Source organism: Lampetra fluviatilis, chromosome 8 (assembly GCF_964198595.1).
Source record: "Lampetra fluviatilis chromosome 8, kcLamFluv1.1, whole genome shotgun sequence".
NCBI classification, from domain to species: domain Eukaryota; kingdom Metazoa; phylum Chordata; class Hyperoartia; order Petromyzontiformes; family Petromyzontidae; genus Lampetra; species Lampetra fluviatilis.
In genome coordinates this window covers 8,178,880-8,199,603 of record NC_136282.1, presented here as the reverse complement: position 1 = coordinate 8,199,603, position 20,724 = coordinate 8,178,880, and the positions used below count along the sequence as shown (strand labels likewise).

The 20,724-nt window shown below is 42.8% G+C and overlaps 1 protein-coding gene across 1 annotated transcript in view; it reads left to right on the top strand.

Annotated features, from left to right (window-relative positions):
• The window catches only part of LOC144933729 (ATP-binding cassette sub-family C member 9-like), a 91,507-nt gene that overhangs the window by 34,642 nt on the left and 36,141 nt on the right, over positions 1-20,724 (top strand). Inside the window, exons 20-31 of the mRNA XM_078858798.1 lie at positions 433-570; positions 4,747-4,872; positions 5,915-6,020; positions 8,035-8,268; positions 8,311-8,318; positions 9,592-9,758; positions 10,197-10,266; positions 11,653-11,810; positions 12,640-12,732; positions 14,904-15,006; positions 18,290-18,403; positions 20,204-20,324. Coding sequence (XP_078714924.1) covers positions 433-570; positions 4,747-4,872; positions 5,915-6,020; positions 8,035-8,268; positions 8,311-8,318; positions 9,592-9,758; positions 10,197-10,266; positions 11,653-11,810; positions 12,640-12,732; positions 14,904-15,006; positions 18,290-18,403; positions 20,204-20,324 — 1,438 coding nt within the window. The remainder of the gene's footprint in view (positions 1-432; positions 571-4,746; positions 4,873-5,914; positions 6,021-8,034; positions 8,269-8,310; positions 8,319-9,591; positions 9,759-10,196; positions 10,267-11,652; positions 11,811-12,639; positions 12,733-14,903; positions 15,007-18,289; positions 18,404-20,203; positions 20,325-20,724) is intronic.

Here is a 20,724-nt window from a genome sequence, read left to right as displayed (position 1 = left end):
AAATATTATGCCGTTACACGGAGCTTGTATTATTTCCAATGTGATTGATTCATTCTGCTGTGATGCAACGTGCCTTCTCACACATCAGTGTTTGTTCATAACATTCTGCATTATGCACGTTGATACAAAGTAATTACCAAGCTTGCTGGCACAGTGGTAACGCAACATTACAAAGTTCAATTCCAAATCAAGGGTTGGCTCATCCCTTTATTTCTATGTAAGCAATCATATCGGCACCTTTTTGCGTAAAGTCTGCTCTGGTTTAATTATATGTGACTAAATCCTGCCATAGAAATGTGGAATTTCTAGCCCAAACACAGCTTCGTGTCCTTTGTCTTCAACACAATCGCCCACCCCAAAATGTTGGTCCTGTCCACCGCGTTACCGCATGTGTAGGTTTGTAATTCTTCTTCATGTTGCTGGTGATGTCAGGACGACCCGTTCACAGCCCTGGACATCCACCTCAGTGACCATCTGATGCACAGCGGCATCCTGGGCCTACTGCACAACGACACGCGCACCGTCGTGCTGGTGACGCACAAGCTGCAGTACCTCACTCACGCAGACTGGGTGAGTGCCCCCAACCTTCACGCCAGGGCTGCCACCTGTTCTGGTTTTCCCAGGATGTCCTCTTTTTCTGGAGCCAGCCATCCAGGCTAACACGTAGAGTCTTCTCGGAATATTCTCGTCCAATGTTTTGGCAGTTGTATAGTCACACGCACAGGGCTTAATTCCTAATTATGTGACTCTGCTAGGCTGGCTTAGAGGAGGGATTGGTGGCGTAAAGAGCGACCACTATCATTCATGGTACGCCCATCCATTTAATGCTATATTACTGTTCGCTGTGTTCCTATAATCCGACACACATGTTATCAGTATCACGAGGACAATAAAATACAAGATGGATGTCATGTAGCAAAATAATTCCCAGAACAGCGTTCTCATTGTTCTGGCTGAAATAAACCTCGGAATAGACTAAAAACAATGCATTTGCATGCTGTCCTTCCCCCTTACAGAATTGTGAAATATTCATCTTTCTATGATATGTCCGAGTTTTTTTCCGAGGTGGCAATCCGAATTCTCACTTGCTCACTCATTCACTCAGTTCAATCAATCAAACAGTGAAGCAGGCAGAGATCCTGCAATCAGTGATTCAGTCATCCATCATCAAACAGTCAGTAAAGCTAGTCAATCAATTATCCAGCAGTCTCTGAACAGGAACAAAGTATAATTGATCGTTAATCATTTGTTTAGTAAGTAAAACAACATTAACAATGGACGCAAATATACAGATACAATAAACATTTTCTTTGCAAGAAATTAAATAAGGGTCACTTGAGTGACGTCAGCTGCTTTTGCAAACAACCAATGCCTTTATGTTAGCAAGGTCATAAAAAGGACAAAAGGATCCATTATAAGAAACACGGAACATGATGTGTCCTGTGGCTCACCCACTGGCTCACAGTTTGACTAAAATGTGTGATTCAAAATAGAGGCTTTTGTGGATAATAAAAGATAATATTGGTCGTGAAAGCCGATGTGTAAGTGTGAGATTCAGTTGCCTGCTTCACTGGCTGGCTCCTAAGTTCGGTCCACTGCTTGGCTTGCCAGATAATGTCTACAATGTTAATGCCACAAAACATAAAATTAACCTGTTATAATTAAGTGCTTTCAATGTATCTTGTATTATCGTGGACTTCAAATGGAATTGAACTGAGTGGTAGCTGTCCAACAAACATCAGTACGTTGCATCACAGTAATGTATAATGAATGAACAAAAGTGATTCTTGTGTATATGTTATTTTTACAAAGAAGTCGTAAAAGATCGTACATTATTCATTGATTCAATAATGAACATCAGTTTGACATTTTTACATCCTTTATTATCGAGAATGTGCGTAATTTGACTCCAATTTGTTTCTGATATATTTAATTAGGCTTAGGTGTCAAGCAATAGTGCCGTGTGGGTATATTCAGTGCAGGAGATGCATAGGGGTTTTTTCCCCCTAATATTGCAGGCAGTCATCTCAAACCCTGTATTAAGGTAAGCTCATATTCTAATTACAGCTCAAGACAATATTCACATGATAGCCGCATTACTCGTTTATTAGTGCTAATGAGATTCGATCAGGCAAACCATGGACAAGCTTATCATGCATTACATTTTATTTTTGTAACTGGTTTATACACTGCTATCTAAACCCAGCAACCTGTCTTAATACCCGGCCACAACGAACAGTAGTGAATGGTATGGCAACCAATCCAACTAATTCACCAATATTTGCTGACAGGTTAGGTGAAGTATGCTCAGATCATTATGCCATTGAAAACCCTTCTTCCTGGAGTGAATTGACAAAGCTGAAAATTAGTATGTGTTGTTATTTTACTTTCAGGAATGATTAATACATGGTGGCCGGATGGCTAAGGGGTCCGAGCACTGGGCCAGCACGACTGACATTCTGTCTTACAATCTGGGTTTTCAAGTGTTCTTCTTTCGTATGTTGGCAAAAGCTTACAATGGGACATCTAGTTTGGCGATCTGCTCAATGGCTTTCTGAGATGTATGTACGTAGCCAACCGTGATGAATCGGAGGTGTGGATGCTATGTGTAAGTGCCTGCAGCAACAAATCTCAGTGGGCAGGTTGATCCGATATGCTCTATGGTCTGGGACTCATGGCTCCAGTCCCATTTGGGGTAACATCCCTGATCTTTTCTCCTTTTGATGCTGCTAATCCTGCATAATGCACGGGCATAATATGACTTTGAAACCCCCCGCACACCTCCTACGCATTTCACAAGTAGTACTAATCACATACCTGCATTTTCCATAAATATGCTAAATTCCTCTTGATATGCAAATTATTTTGTCAAGGCGCCCTTCCCCCCTTCCAACCCAGCTTAAATATACGCTCCAAGTGTGGTGGTGTTTCATTCAGACGCTGTCTCCCCGACAGACCTGGTCTTCACCTGAGGACGGCTGCTTGCGTTGTGGCCAAAACGTCGTGAGAATTATTTTATTTTATTATGTTTTATTTTTATTATTTTATTACTTCCCTTCTACGTGACTTTACCGAAAGAACCAAGAAGATGAATCCCTGCAGTAACGAAAGCTTTAAATCGAAAAATCCCTGATCTTTCCACTCGTGAAGCAGACGGCTGTGTCATCGCCCACGTCCAAGCACGTTGATGGTCACAGCCTGTCACCAATAACTGCACAAACATCCCGTATATTAAGTTTGGCTTTCATGAAATTCAGCAATTTCAACAATATGAGACTCTAACAGAAATGCTTTGGCTTGACTGCCATGTAACAAACATTAATTTCGCAGGGTTCTTGGGAAATTGCAACACCCCTAGTGTAATCAAGGTCACTTAAACATATCTCAGAAGTAATTTTGATATTACCTTTCACGGGATATTTTTGCACACATTGTGATCCACATCTCGGCAAGAGTTCTGAATGAGTATTCTTGTCATTACATGGCACTTCTTTGTTTTGTCACGTGTGCATTTGTGCCGGGCCAGGCGGAAAAATTATCATTTGCATAATGCGGTGTCCTCAGACTGCCACTAAGCTTGGTTAGCAGACAATAATGTTTTCAACAATGTGCCTCACCGTCTATCTTGCACCACAGCTACAGTTCAGGTTGTCGTGTAAGCCCCACCTTAGCAGGCTTGTTGCGCACAGGAAACCTTGGCCAGTGTGGGAACACTTGATCAAAAGTAGGACTGCCGGAACGTGCTGTCGTCCACGAGGGATGGGGTCCTTGTTGACTATGAGAGCCACTCCTCCATGCCACGGTGACTCTGCTAACACATCCTGGCGTGGCATGTTGGTCCAGAGTGAATGCCGTGATGGCAGATGGGCAGGAAACATGCGAAAGAGGCCATGACACGGCACTGAAAGCACAATCGCAATTAATGTGGGGAAAAGACAATGAATGAAAGTTATAATGCAGCAATTACATACGTAAAATGAATCTGAATTGGTATTTCTGTCATAGTGAGTTACATGGATTCGCAATGTGTGTAAGTGTCATATTTCCCTGCAACAGTTTGATCCAGAGAAGTTTGTGGAAGCAGAGCACAAAGGGTAACATTCTAAATGTAACTCGCCAAACAGTTGTGATTGTTTAATCATTATTAAATGTAAACTCGCCGTGTGCTTGCAAGAAATGCGAACCAATTTCTCTATTTTTCTTAATGTTCACAAAAGTATTGATTTGTACGGAATTATTGAATGCTTCCTGTTTTTACCGAGCCTGTTAGCAGGCACCGGTAGCACAACAAGAGGAGTAGTGTGCCCAGCACCTTTATATCCCCAGTTGTAATGTTGGCAGCCAAATGCCAGATGCACAATGTAGGCTGTATTGACTTAATGGGTGCTCCGGGTGAGATTAAGATTCCAATTCCGTTAGTTGTACATAAACAGAATTGTGAGTTGTGGCATCTGTTCAAGCAATCCATACTCAAGTACAACGGAAACACGATGAGGGAGATTAATAATGAATCTATTGATACGATTATCCAATAACTTAATGCATGCATATTTGATTTTGTAAGACTTTGTCTGTTACTAAATATATCTATCTCTCTGCTACGAAGAAGGGTAATTACCCAAACACTTTTCCTATCATGTAGATAAAGCAGAAATATGTATTGTTTTCCTTTTAGGGCGGTGTCAATAACGAACAAGGAACAACACAGAGGTGTGCTTGCGTATGTATTTGATTCTGCCATTCCAGATCGTTGCGATGAAGGACGGGACGGTGCAGAGGGAAGGCACCCTCAAGGACATCCAGACGTCAGACCCTGAGCTCTACGAGATGTGGAAGGAGCTCATGAATAAGCAGGACGAGGAGCTACAGAAGGTGTGTGGACGTTTACACCATTGGAACCTCATTTGCCAGTAACAAATATGATAATTGGTTTTGCGCCTTTTGGCGTCATCTGGTCCAACCCATGTGAGACTAGGCTCTAAGGAAAGCTGTCTCGGGTGTGGACCAATCAACTTCAAGGACAGTGCACATTATCAGAGTTATGTTTTTTGTTTGCATTATGACTGCAGGTATTGTGGTCTATGCAAACATGACTCCTTGTAAAAAAGGTGTCAGTTTTGTTGCCAGATAGAAGGGTAAAAAAAACAATTATCGTGTGTGGGTGTCTGCTCACTTCCCTGCACTCAAAACGGACCATCCCAGTTAATTTTCCCTGTCGGTGGTGAATATATCTTCATCGGTGCTGGACCACATTCCCAGACCAAATGTCTACTTAGCCTTACATGAGTTCCGAGTGCAATCTGTAAATATCGCATTGGGCGGAAAAAGATTTCCAGCCGCAGGGCCTGCCACGCGTACGCCGTGCTGGCCTGAGCAGCTGCTCGCTTAGAGAATTTGCTCTTGCTCAAGCGGCCTGGATGTTATATTCTTGGTTCTTTCGGTAAAGTCACGTAGAAGGGAAATAATAAAATAATAAAAAATAAAAACACAATAACATGAAATTCTCCCGACGTTTCGGCCACAACGCAAGCAGCCGTGTTTTTATTTTCATTATTGTGTTTTATTTTTATTATTTTATTATTTCCCTTCTACGTGACTTTACCGAAAGAACCAAGAATATGAATCCCTGCAGTCACGAAAGCTTTAAATCGAAAAAAAGCCTGGATGTTGGCAATGTCGACCCATCATCACATACCCCAGCAAGACGAGCCAGACAGTCCACTCTTGCAAGAAAATCACACCCACTCTGCTTGTGCAATAAAGGTCTGCCAAGGGCACTGTGAAAGCGGCAGAGTAAATGTGAACGATTCAAAGCGCTTGGCTCTTAAGTGCATTGTAATTTTGCACACCGAACTGAGTTGGATTTTTCCCAATGATGGCCCATATTGATAGTGCCTTTTGATATCTTTCCCAGGAGACTATTATTCAGAGCAGAACCGTTTTGGAGCGAAAGAACCTTCGGCGTGCGATGTACTCCAAAGAAGTGCTCGTAAAAACGTCGTTTGAGGATGAAGAAAACGGTAATATTGCCTGCCACCTTGTCATGAGTCCTGCACAAGGCCAAACTATAAAGTGTCTCATTTTCATATTCGAGGGTAAAAGGCCAGCTCCATTAATTGTGGCTTCTGTTTTGACCTGAACTTTGTTCCAGGTGAAGTGCTACACATTCATGAAAATGCAAATGTGTGTTTCGTTTAAACCTGCGGTGGTTGGTGCGTGATGGTAACACGGATCGCGCTGTCTTGTGCACCACTCCCGCTTGCTCAGATCTGATGGCCATTCATGTGATATTTCGCAGGGGCAAGTATCCTTGTGGGTTTGTCCTAAGAAGTGTGCGTGTGATTTGTCATCTGACACGAGATGCTCCTACTTGGCTGCATTTAGAAAGGGCAACCAGACGCGCAGATGCCGCAGAGAGTAATTTGGAACGTTTTAAGGGCGTTTAACGCAAGTAATTTGGAGCATAAATCTTCATAAAGGCAGAGTTGTCGCCCTTTAACTATATGCAGCCAACTGCAGTGTGGGAAAAAGTTTCCCAATTTCGCGAGAGGAAAACGTTCTAACGGCTTTTATATCTCTAATATTGTGACACTGTGCTCGGCACAGATGGTGAATGGGGGGGCAGGGTGTGTGTGTGTTTGTGTTTGTTTGTTGGTCTGGCTGCCACATCAGATCATGATTTTTGTTCAGAGGCAGAGTTAACAAAACCCCCTACAAATTGTTTTTGAACCACTCATAACAAGCGAGTGTTTGACTTAACAATGACTTCACATGTTCTGCCGTGCGTATAACCGAGGTCATTTACTGCAAAGGAGTGCACATGCACTCTGCTTCATTCTGCAGGGATGGACACTTCTATTGCTTCCGCCCAACCTTAGTTCCATCACTACAGTTTTGTTCTCATCAGCTATGACGACAACGGTCACTTAAGCAATAGGTCACGTTGTCGATACAGAAGGTCTAGAATATGTTTAAGCGAATTCCACACATCACGATGCATTATTGCCTTCCATATTGGATAATAGCGATTCTAGTTCAGTGTTGATAGCTTTGGCGTCAATTTCACATTTTATGATATTTTCTGCAAACTCAAACTTGCACTCTATTTAAAAACCCTAACCGACTTAAAAAAATAATCGTAACATTTTGATGCACAAAAGATGAAAGCCAATTAATTTCACACCGCAAAAATCTGCAAAGTGATGTTTTGTTATTGTATGTAGATTTTAAGTACAATATAGCGCAACGGTTAATGTATATTTAATAAATGTAATGAACCGTTTTCAGACGCAACAGTCATTCAGCAATTTGGAAGCAAGGTTTGGTAGCTCGTGCAGTTTTATCCCAAAGTCACTGGGCTTCACAATCACTGAGAATGGCAGTGAGTTGGACTCTTGAATCCATCTGTGCAAAGGTTTGAGTCTTACTTCCTAGTATGCTAGGATTTATGTGGGTAATTCAGTTTCCTCCCATGTGCCAAACACTAATTACTAGAATTGGCCAAACATCCCAAAGCAACACTCTGAAGAAACACAATCTTGAGACTACCCTGAGGATTTTCTGGATGAATTAAGAGCATTAACTCAGAGCATGTAAGCTGTCAAGAATCATACATGCACAGAGAGTGAAGGATACTGAGACAGTGTAATGGTTAGCACACACGACTTGCAATCCAGAGGTCACCAGTTCGATTCGATGTCCCATTTAAATAATGGCCAAGGTTATTATACACGAGCACACCGCACTCAGTCAAACATCAGGTTGCTTGTGGCTAATACTCCCACCTCATGCAAGACGTTTGGCCAGCTTGGAAGAATAGGCCAAATACCCTCTTGAGAAAGACTCTCTCGAGATCCCTCTAATAGAAGCCCATCTGTGAGCAAGCAATTTACCTTTTCATTCAACTGAAATTCATGATGATGGTAACGATTGCGATCATGGTAATAATAGTGGTGGTAACGATGCTGCTGCTGCTGCGATGCTGGTGTTGTATGTTGTGTAAGACGCTTGCCGTGGCATGTAATGCACACACAGAGGAGGAGCTGGAGGTACACACGCAGGCCCGGGAGACGGCCACTAATCGCCAGCTGCCGGGACTGCCTCTGGGCGAGTGGCGGTCATACCTGGCGGCCAGCGGGTGGCCCCTGCTGCTGCTCATCGTCCTGTCTCAGCTTTGCAAGCACGTCTCCATGGCCGCGCCAGACTTCTGGCTCGCCGTGTGGACCAGCCGCGCCCTCAATGTCACAGCTCAGAACCACACCTGCACCAGTGACCTGCTACCCGAGGTGTCGACGCAGAGGTCCCATGTAGAGGTAGAGGTCTCATGCCGAGCTGAGGTCATGAGTAGAACTCAGGTCCCATGTAGAGCTGAGGTCCTGGGTAGAGATTCCTGCAGGAATGATATGCTGAATCTCATGATTCCTCGAGCGGTGATTCAATTCAAGAAAGTGATTCCTATAGGTGATTAGATAAATTGGGGGAAGGGAGGGAGAAGGAGGGTTATAGAGCTGTCTATGCAAACTGGGTGCTCCGTATTTAAATTGTTTTGTCATTATGCCAAGAAAAATAAGAACATTTCTTAAATGATCAACTTGGGTTACTTAAACTTGGTTTTTACGTTAAAAAAATACATTATTACTATGTTTATGAAGAAAACAAAAAGTTCAAACAGAGTTATAGGTGGGACACCGTGCCACCATATTCCATGATCTTGCTGTGATATTATTGATTTTTTTCCTGCACCTCGGCTATGAATTTTATGAAAAATTACCGTGACAAAATCATAGCCTTCCCCATCGGTAATCGGTGTGACACCCCCCCCTCCCCTCAAACCACGACAAAATGACTTTCAAACGGGTAAACAACAGCGTGGTGAAGTATGGTGAAACGATTGCCGTATCCCATCACTGGATTTGACAAAGCTGATGTAAATGTCGCTTTTAATATTGCTGAAATTGAACTGACCATAAACATTATTACGTGGTTCATGCCTAAAAGCATTTGTGGTGAGACAAAAGTAACCCCCATCATACTCTTACGTGCCTTATTGGCCTCAATATACAGGGCGATCAATGTATACATACCCCACTAAAATGATGAGGAGATAGAGGGAGAACAACATTTGATATCAAAGCCTCTTAATGTCTCACATCAATCTCAGTAAAAATATTAAATATTTAACGCTGTTCTTTGTAAGAGATCGAGCCATCGCCGTCACAATATTTAATCACTTTCTGGGAAAAAAGTAAGAGGATAATTAGAATTCAGCATGGTATTTATGAATAGATCATGTTATTTAATATCCTGCAGACTGACACTCTGCTTGTGCAAATGATTCATGTCTGTTTGTCCTTGTCTCTGTGTTGCCCATATCCCTGTGTATTTGAGCAGCACTGATTGCTGTTTGTCAGTGTCTCTGTGTGTCGCCTGTATGCCTGTGCCTTCAATCACTGTTGGTAAGCGTTTGTCTCTTTGTGAATCTCCCGCTGCTCTGTCTTCGAGCACCCTTGATGGTGTTTGTCTGTGTGTCGCCCATAGTCCTGTGTCTTTGAACATCATTGATTGGTGTTTGTCTCTGTGTGTCGTCCGTAGGACTGTGTCTTCGAGCACCGCTGGTATGCGTCCGTCTTCGCCGTACTCTGCTGCCTGGCCGTGGTCATGTGTCTCATCTCGTCGCTCGCCGTCGAGTGGGTGGGACTCAAAGCGGCACGGGGCCTGCACAAGAGGCTGCTGGGGCGCATCGTGCGTGCTCCTTTGAGGTGCAGGCCTCTTTCGCTTACATATCATCGTCGTCGTCATTTTCGTCATCAGCAGCATTGCCTCCATAATCATCATTTTCATCATCAGCAGCATCTTCATTACTATCGTCATCACTAGTAGGAGCATCTTCATTACTATTTTCATCATCAGCAGCAGCTTTGTCTTCATTATTTCCAACAGCAGCAACTTCATCGTCACTTTTTGGTCATTGTCATCAGCAGACGCTGCATTTTCTTATTTTTTGTCCTGATTATCATCATTATCAGCAGCATTGTCTTCATCATTGGTGTTACCATCATGATTGTTACTTGTACTACGTCAGACCAAAAGTGCCAGTGTTGTTGATCATGAAGATTATTGTTGTATTGGCAGATTGATTTACCAATAACTGACGTTGATTGAAATGCCTTGTGATAACGCGTGTATATGCATTGCAGGTTCTTTGACACTACACCCCTGGGAAGCATTCTAAATAGATTCTCTGCTGACTTACACATGATTGATCAGGTCAGTGGGAAGTGTGAGTAATAGTGAAATGGAATGTGTGTGTATCAGAGGTGGGACAAAGTCATTGTTATGCAAGTCCAAGTCGAGTCGCAAGTCATCAAATTCATGACTCGAGTCTGACTCGAGTCCAAGTCACATGACTCGAGTCCACACCTCTGGTGTGTATATATATGCATATTCCTCAAAGTTTACCAAGCCTGACACAAGAGCTGTGATAATGCCACCACCACTTGTATGTGTGCATGTAAAATATATTTCAAACTTAATTTGGAGCTTTCGTGACTGCAGGAATTACTCTTTGGTTCTTTCGGTAAAGTGACTTTACCGAAAGAACCAAAGAGTAAAATATATTTCGCGCCATACATAGCCAATCATGCTAATCGGATGTACCAGGGGAAGAACAAGAAACTAAACACAACAACAAGCAGTTCTAAATAACTGCGTTTTCAATTTAGATTTAAAACTGCATAAAATTGTAACGATCAAAATTAAGAAGCACCAAAACTGTATTTAAAAAGTAGGCCAAGGCCTCCTATTGGCGGAAAAGAGGCCTCTGCGATGATTGGTCGGGAGGCAGGAGTTTGAAAAGGTTGGAGGAAAGATTGAAACGGGGGATAAAAGCAGGAAACAGAGCGGAACCCGGAGGCGACGGTTGGGAACCGTTGGAGGATAAGGACGGTGATTGGCTGCGGTAAAAAACATTGAGGGGGAGAGTCCGAGAAATGGGGCTCGAGAAGGATAAAAGGGAAGAGCACGAGGAGAGGCGGCGTTCGTGGGAAGGGACGAGCTTCGAGACCGAGAATGAAGCCCGGGCCTAGTGTTGTTGCTGTGTCCATAATTAAGAGGCTCCCAGTGTACAGTCGTCGGTGTCATTACTAAGCTACTATTATCTCTTGGCGAACAGCGGCTGTTGTTGTTGTTGCTAAATGCACCAGTCACATTGGTTTTGTGCTCAAATGAGCACATGGCCATGCTTGTCACCTGTCTACAGCTGTTTTTTCTATTCTTGTGCATGGTAGCAACTTGTTCGGGAGATAAATGCTAATGTCGAGGTGTATTAGCCACGAGGGGATAAACAAATAAAAATAATCATTTGCAGACATTTGTCAATTCACTGCTGGATGAAAGCCTTCCCACGCTGTGCAAGTCAAGTCATGGGGCTTGCTTGACCATACTTGGCCACACTCGTGAGTGCAGGTGCAGACATCACTTGCCACTGATGTTTGCCATGGCCAGAAATCAAGCTCAGGAAGTCAGATTTAGAGTGCAAATATACTAACCACTGCATCACCGCTCCCCCCCCCCCTCCACCACACAAACAGCACATTTCCCAGTTCAAAAAGAATCAGTGGTGTTGTAGATCACTTGTCTCTGTAACCTTCACAGCTCATCCCGTCCAGCACCGAGAGCCTCGTGCGCTCATCCCTCTTCTCTCTGTCGGCCGTGAGCGTCATCGCGTACGTGACGCCCATTTTCCTGGTGGCGCTCGTGCCTCTGGCGCTCATCCACTACTTCATACAGAAGCACTTCCGCATCGCGTCCAAGTGAGCCTCACCGGCGGTTGTGGTGCCAAATAGCTGGCGCATACGGGTGTCCCTATCCCCGTCGAGCTGCTCACGTCTGCAGGTGACTCTACCTAATTCTAGATTTGAAGCTTTCGTGACTGCAAGGATTCATATTCTTAGGTTTTTTCGGTAAAGTCACGTGACTTTACCGAAAAAACCTAAGAATATGACTCTATCTGCTCCGCCAACGTCAAGGGCAGTGCCCCGTGGAAGAAAGTTACAAAAGATGCTGATAAAGCGTAGAGTGTAACTGGTCGTGGCCAAACGTTCGTCTTGTCCCACGGAGTGTCCGTTGATCAGAGTTCAACAGACATGTAATTCTGCATCTACTTCAAGACAATTCCGCACACACCTAATTGCCGGTGAAATGTTCACGATGAACACATATGCCAATGTGGTTGTTGCATTGTGATTGATAGAATTAGGCACTTTTCTTGCTATGTATATTTCCACAACATAGTCAAGTAGACAATTGGCAAATGCTGGCGGCACTGCTTGTTCCAATGGTATAGTAATGTTATCTGGTATGGTTGGAAGTCAGGGTAGTGAGCCCAATGAAAGGCTTAAGGAGTAACCTGGTAAATATCTGAAATGCTGCCAGCGAATGGTCGACTCGAGCAGTGGTGTACCACCTATGTGTTCCACTTTTATAAAATTGATGACCACAGTTACAATGTGGGCCTATTCTTGATTGTCCACTGGTGTATGAGATGGCCAAAAGCAATGTAAGACCGTCTTGAGTCTTGACACGACTGCACGTGGCGTGCTATGGGTGGACGATGATGTATGATCCTGTGACTGTGAACAGAGACCTGCAGGAAATGGATGAAAACACCAAACTGCCTCTCCTCCTGCACATCATGGAGACGGTGGATGGCATTGCAACCATCCGAGCCTTCCGGTGAGTTCTGCTCGCAGCTGGGCTGGCTGGTGCACATTCAGGGGCTTCTCATCCTCATGTTGTCTCACCTCTCACTGAATACAGAATTCCCTCGTTATTCAGGAACTTGCTCTCCGTGATTTTGGTGATCTTCGAATCGCATCTGGAACTCTAAAGAGAAAGAGAAAGAAAGTGATGAGATAAAGTGATGAGAGAGAATGGGTTAAACCAATCTTTTTTGTTATTATGCAACTGTTCATGTATTTAATAGCTCATTTATGTATGTTTTTAAGGTCATTGGCCAATATCATGCTCAGGTCTGCGAGTAACTCGGTCTTCTCCACCGGATCAGAGCAATGTGCCGTGGGGAAAAAAAAAACAATGCTAAAATAGAAACTTACATTGTAAATGATGTCGGCCAAACATTCCAGTGCTACAATATACCTGACCAAATATACCTCGTGAAATATACCTCATGAAATATACCTCATAGAATATGCCTCATAAAATATACCTGCAAATGACTCATTATGGATTACACATGACAACATTGTACCCCAAATGCAAGCGTAATATCAATATAAATGGGGACTTCTCACGAACAATATTTTTCAGAGGTCCCTTGTAGAGCTCTGTCAATTTGAGCAGCATGCCATCAATTCCAATCAACCCATCAATCTGTAGGGTTGAGTCAATTCGGGTGATGATCTCCTTTGCAGTGAATACTTGAGAAGGTATAATATCGATGTAAAATGAGAATTTTCATGTCAGAAAAGGAAATAAGATGCTATGATCAAATGTAAAACTAAATATTATCATTGATCAAAATACAATTATGTGCTATAATCATAATATTCAATATCTAATCCAAAACACCCTTTTCACAAACTCATTATGATGCTGATGTTTTCCTGTGTAATTATCACAGTGTCTGTCCTCTGATGTAGTGTTTTCAATTTAAATTAATAATCCATTTGAGAGTACATATGTTTCAAATCCTTTCCAAACACTTGTTTTCGTGGAAATGAAATGCTGTAATATTAGCCTCATCTCATTGTACTTATCTTCGTGCATAAATTGATCACAAACTCTGTGGAGCTTATGCAAATGTCATCAGATTGGAACACCAGCTGCTACACGGTATTATTATTGCACAACAGAGTTTGTCATTAGCATAAGATTTGGCCACTGTGTGTTGGCATCACGGACTCATTAGGATAACTATACAATGGGCAGATTGTCCTTTGGTGACCAATATCTAGAACTAAATGTCCCATGAGAAATGTCCAATTATACTGGTAGGAACCTCCTGTTTAACACGTAGGCTTTCGCGACCAATATTGTTCATAATCAACGATTTTTGGGTTTAGATCGCGTTATTTATAAATGTGTCGTAACCCTCCACCACCCGACACGGCCAATCAGTAAAAAAAGTGTCACGTTGACAAAAGACAAATAGTTCACTGCTTTAGCCCACCGGTGTGTTGAAGCGTGAAACCACAACATTTACAATTTGAGTACGACGTTTCGCTGGTAATTGCATCCAGCATCATCGGGCAATTCGCCAGAATGGTGAGGCTCTGCTGTGTCTCCCGTTATTATATAGAGCAGCAGCAGGGTGACGATCTAAACCCAAAAATCGTTGATTAGGAACCTCCTGGTTACACCAGCCCACAGGGGATTATTGTGTCCGTCCGTCTGTCCTGCAGGGAAGGGCTGGGTGGGGAGGGGAGGGTGGGGAGGGGCTGGGTGGGGAGGGTGGGGAGGGTGGGGAGGAGAGGGTGGGGAGGGGCTGGGTGGGGAGGGAGGGGCTGGGTGGGGAGGGAGGGGCTGGGTGGGGGGTGGGAGGGGTGGGGCTGGGTGGGGAGGGGCTGGTCACCCCGTGGTGCCCTTATAAAACTCAACGTTTAACCTACTCACGCCAGCATGTGCCCGCCCTCACAGTCGGGCATATTTGCGGAATACACCACGCCGCCGTTGACCCAACGTTCCTACCAGCTCCCTCCGCAGGAATGTGTTTGTTCATACTGGGTAGTTACATCCAACATATGATGATGACGGTAATAATAATTGTCATTGATTTTACATTATCAGTGATTTTACATTATCAGTGATTATTCTTTCTTAAAATATTCTTCATTTGTCTGAGCTGCTGTTGCATAATAAGTCCCTTCTGAGACTGTCCTTGTCAGGCACGAAAGCCAGTTCCGGCAGAAGATCTTCGAACTCATCGACGCCAACAATGTCCCATTCCTGTTCCTCTCAGCTGCTAACCGGTGGCTTGAAGTGCGCATGGTACGCCGGCCGCGTTCGCTTGTTTTATAAACTCGCACTCACAATGGGTTCCATTAAGAAGTAGCAGAATTAACTCAATTTATACAAATCAAAGTTGCCCTCTTTTTTTATACAACAAGTTGAGCACTGACCATTTTCCATACCATCATTGTTTCTCTTTAATTGATTCTGCTAGCAAACGGTACTGTGACTACAAATGCATCGTTTTTTACAGTATGGTTCTGAAAAGAACTAAGTGGATGGAATCCATCAGGTGTAGTTTAGCAAATTGTATCCATTTCTTCTTTTCTTTAACGTTTTCGTATTTTCTCCAACTTCATCCCAATTGTCTATTGGTATCATCTTGGCCCAAAGGGGTAGATACTCCAGAGCTAGCTCTGAAAGTGTTTCAAGTGGCCTCTGCTAAAATGTGTGTTCGTTGCATGACAGTACAACCAATATTCTAACTCTCAAAGTTGGAATTTTACCAAATTAAGTGCAAAACCATTAAATAAAATGCTTTTGTATGCAGTCATTGGTGATTGGCTAAGACCATCAACTCACTGAACTTCAAATCCAAATCCAACATTTTTATTGAGTAACTTAAAGTCATCCAAAATATACTTAACTTAAAATGAACTCACTGTAACCTAAATATATTTACTTGGTAAAATATGATGCTCGCATAATTAATGTTTTCATCCTTATTTGAATAAATAGCATGAATGCAGATTAAAAAAATTTAATTGTAACTCAGTAGCATGCTCAGACTTGTTTAACTGCTGACAAAGACACATTTTAAATTAGTATTCAATCCACAACGGCAAGTCAATGTAATCACTCGTCCTCTTTATCATTTTTATTTATAGGTTAAGAAAATTTTATTTTAAAAATGCATAAAAAATACTCACATTAATGGTGATGCCTTGAGATTGTTTCATATTTCGCACATGACGAGTAAGTAACACCGGTTCGAACAACATTGACAGCTGTCGACAGTTCTTGTTAGGTTTTCTCACTGCACTGGACTATTTTGTACCATATTTATCATTCCATGACAATGAATTGTACACAATATAGTGTGAGTAACAGGTTTACACGTGTTATTTAAGTAATGGACTATCCTGCTTGGCAGTGTATGAGCACCGCTCTGGCTAAAAGGTGACCTTTGATGTTGTTCAAAGTCACCTTGGAGCTAAACACATTTAATCAAAAAGCACTTTTGGAACACGTTGACATTTTGCCCAATGCTCCTAGCTTGGTGTTTGGCATACGATGCGCTTTGACGAGTGTAATGCTCAATTGGATGGAGCCAAGATAAGGTTTTCAAGTGGTGCTCCGGAATAACCAGTAATGCACTGCAGGGTGATTATACATTCATAAATAGCCAATTAGACAATCAACAAATATCTTGATCATATTTGTAGTTTAAGTATAATTAGGAAATGCACATCAACAACTGAGTTCAATATTTGATGGGCATTGCCTGTACCTTTCAGCATCTGCCTGTACACGCAATTACAGTCAATGCTGTGCTTACCAGTAACCACCTTACCATCCCATCATACCATTGCCCTACCCTACCGTCATCTCCCAAAATGGCAAGTCTCACCCTGTGTCGGCCATAGCATTGGCCACACACATCACAGCGAGAGAGAGAGTCTCAGGCGTTCACCAGCATCTCTACGAACGCTCCTCTCGTCAGCTGTTGAAGATCACTCGAGATTTTTGGTTTAAAAAAATTAGGCGTGTACAAAATATGTTGGCAACATTTCAACCGTGCAGCTTATGTTGCCGTATAATTATAATACACTACTTGTACTTTAATGAGATTGGGGCTTGCCAGTGTGTGAGATTTACTGGTCGGCATGACAACCCTAAATTTCACTTGCTTGGTGTGGCAGTCGCTGACCACAAAGTATACGACGTCCGTGAGTTCACTTGTCGGCGAGCTGAAGTGCCGCATGTCACACGGAACAATAGATGAGACTTGACTGCCCTGCAAAAATAACATTTGTAGCAGGGTTAATAGGTTTGTGCAGGGGCAATGCGATGATTTCACCAATCCATGAATAAACAGATACACGAGGACCATGGCATTGATTTTTAATTAAGGAGGCAGCAGACAGGCCCACCGTACTTAAAGCTGAACTTTGCCTTTAATTAAATGTGATGTCTCCACGGTGCAGTATCGCCATTGAGCGTTTGTTCGAGTGCGTGCCATTGCTCCGTAGCCTTTCTGGAGTGGATGCTGTTGCATGAACAATGTTCTGAAAGTGTGCTTCTAAAATTGTAGCCTGTGGAAAAAGCATGCGACATTTTGGACGTCCTTTGAGAAGGAGAAATTTCTGAGGTATGGTCCCAGGTTTATTCATGAAGCCACATATTCATCAACGGATCTTCAGACGGAACTAATTCAGGGGTTACTCCTGTATTTCGAAAAGTAACTGTATCCGTGGGATTTCATTTGCAAATTAATATAACGATTTCAAATGGCTTTTGTGGATTTTTATGGGAAAATATAACCCTAAAACCTTTTAATATTTATTTAAAAAAAAAACTAATGTTGCGTTTTCACAAATTTTAGCAAGCACAGTTGTGACTTTCATATATTTCAATGCGGCATTAAAATACGTCATATTATTCGATAGTTATGCTGCATATCAATTATGACTAAACCCAAGTAACCTTTCACTAATTGCCTGTTGACCCTGAGCAGAGCATTAACATATCTGCATTATAAATACAATTAAAGTAGTTTTTCCCCCCAAAAAAAGCATTTTTTTTCTCTATGTTCAGTGCAGCTTCCCCATGCATTTTATGAAGGTCACCATCTCCACACGTTCTCTCGACATTTAAAGTTCAAAAGCATGACGTAATCAGACTCACGGTGGGGTGGTAGGCTGCCCAGCTGTTGCTTCCTCAAATGGTGCTTCATTGACGTTTTCCATTGCAGTATAATCCAGGGCAAGAGCAAACGCCACCCACGTGCCACATCACTTGGCTCCAACTCGATGGACCTTGTGCTACCCTGAGCTCACAAAATATATAAATAATGAACCCCTTGTTTATTTTCGTTTTACACATCCCTCCTGGTTCAGCAATGTGTACCGACGACCTGGTTAATGGGTAATAACAACAACTAATTGCAGCGATCTGCCGCACGAGGAGCAATTCTGATGCTTTGAGGTGCTCGCCAATTATCAGGCGCTTGCTGCTGGTGTGCACCTCTGGGAGTACGTTGCCCACGATGAGCCGTGAGGCAGGGTGACCGCGTGCGTCTGTGCCATGCTGTCTTTCACAGGACTACATCGGGGCGTCCATCGTGCTCGCCACGGCCATGGCGTCCATAACGAGGTCCTTTTACTCAGGGCTCGACTCCGGCCTGGTGGGCCTGGGGCTCACCTACGCCCTGCTGGTCAGAAACGACCTCCTGTGGACGTTTATATTGTTCTTACCATGATGAATTGCGGTCTATCCCCCTGCTAGATGAAGGTCTCCCCAAGTCCTCGACATCTTACGCAATCCTGCAATGTGATATAATCCACCTAACGCCGACACACGAGCCGATTTTATCGCTCCACCTCATAGGACATCCTCTTGAAAACGTTCCATTTTATTCAAGTCGGTTTCATGTTATGGGACTTTTGTTTTGTTTGAACTGAGATAGCAAAGAGTGGGATTGGCAAGAGTGGACAGACTCTCGAGATGATTTGTTTGGTGTTCATTAATATTCACTGGCAATGTTATATAGAATAACAATATTTAAACGTCAATATTTGTCACTTTTCAAAAGATGCATTCTCAATTCAATGTGATTCATGTAGTGATGCATTGCCCATAATCTACAACAACATATTTTTCTACTTGACTTGTCATCTTGGTCTTTTGGAGACCAACATGCGTTCATGAAGTGTCGAATATAACCATAGACCTGGGGCCTCCTGCTATTTCTTAATTACGACCACACACTGTGTTTGATTCAATTTCCAAGCAGAGTAATTAGGTTGGACTGTTATATTATGTGTATGACATTTTGACATTGTGGAACCCACTGGGACATTGTGCCAGAATATGCCAATGGGATTCCATCCCGTGTGTCCATCGATACAGGAGTCATGTCAAAAAACGTTACGTGGTTGTATTACCATAGTTGATTGCAGGTACATTGATAAATGGCATTAAAAAGGCTACCCTCATTGACATTCATGGGAGATTGCTAATGAATGCGATGGCAAAGGAAGTTGCGCATTTCGTGAGTTGTAATTAAATCCTTAGAGTGTGGCTGTTTACTTGGTGCCTAGAGCATGAATTTGCAATGGATAAACTGGACTCCCATCTGTGAACACCAAAATAATGAATCCGCAAGGGATTTCCAAATGCTCGGCGAACAAATCACTCGCCCACGCGCGTACAATCACACGCTCACTTCCACCCGGCACACAGCGTTTGTCATTTCACCTTCATCATTTTCAAATGTGAACGGTAAGTAAATGTTTGTGGAGATGCCTGCATAACTGTTAAACGTATTTCCTATGAGAAGTTACCTGTTACTATAGATGGAATTTGACTACTCTACTTGGGGGGGGGGGGGTTCGCTTTGTCCCCTACATTAGAAATCGCGAGCGAGATTAATTATTTATTTTATCTTAATTGTAAACTACTGGAAATCAATAATAAAGTTGCCCAGTTTGGCCATGGCGTTGCCCCCCCTGCAAACTTCACCCATGTCGGTAACCTACAAATCCATGGGATTACTGACGAGTAATCCCATGGATTTGGAAATATTGCACTTTGTTAAATTTAATATTCAATATTTTTTATTCACAAAGGGTTTGTTTTAGCCCCAGTTGAGCAAAAGGCTCATTGTGTGTTATTAAGCGCGGTCTGTGGTGTTGGTCCTCAAGAACAAGATGATTTGCGATGTTACCTTACTTAGGTTCCCGACAATGCCACCCTTTATAATCGTCAGGCCCCCTGTTATTTCTAAATCACATCACACATCACATTACTATATGGCTCATATTATTATGTTGTCATAGGAATGTATCACTCACTTATTAATGAAATCTGTACTTTCTGGTAATCGCAGAATTTAACATTCGCGGCCGGATACATTTCAAAACATGCATCTTTGGAACAATTTTGAAATTATTGGCCTACTTTCATCCGCACTGCCGATATATCCAAGGATAATACTGACCTTTCTTTTAACCAGGTGTCCATCTACCTGAACTGGGTGGTAAGGAACCTGGCCGACATCGAGGTGCAGCTGCAAGCCATAAAGAGAGTCAACAACCTCATGAAGGTGGAGATCGAGGACGATGAGCGAAGCCCAGGTAACTCGCAAGTTTAAGTTTTTATTTTGTTTAACCTATACAGTATGGCTTGTATTTTATATACGTTTTAAGCGCCGGGAATTCACGTACATGTTGCTTTACATATTGGGCTTTTGAAACATCTTTATCGAGGTGAAGTGTGGGCCGTCCATAAATGACGTCACGCGATTTTAGACGATTTTTGACCCACCCCTCCTCGTCACACGGCGTCACAAAAAGTCAGACCCCCTCTCAAATATGACGTCACAAAGCTCTGCCCCCCCCCAAACCATATTTTAATTTTGAAAATAAAACATGCTTTAAAGCGCTTTAAACTTTTGTCATTATAGTGCGTATTTAATGTGGCACTGCACTCTGATGTTATAGGAGTGTTGTTATAACAATTAGTGTTGTTATAACA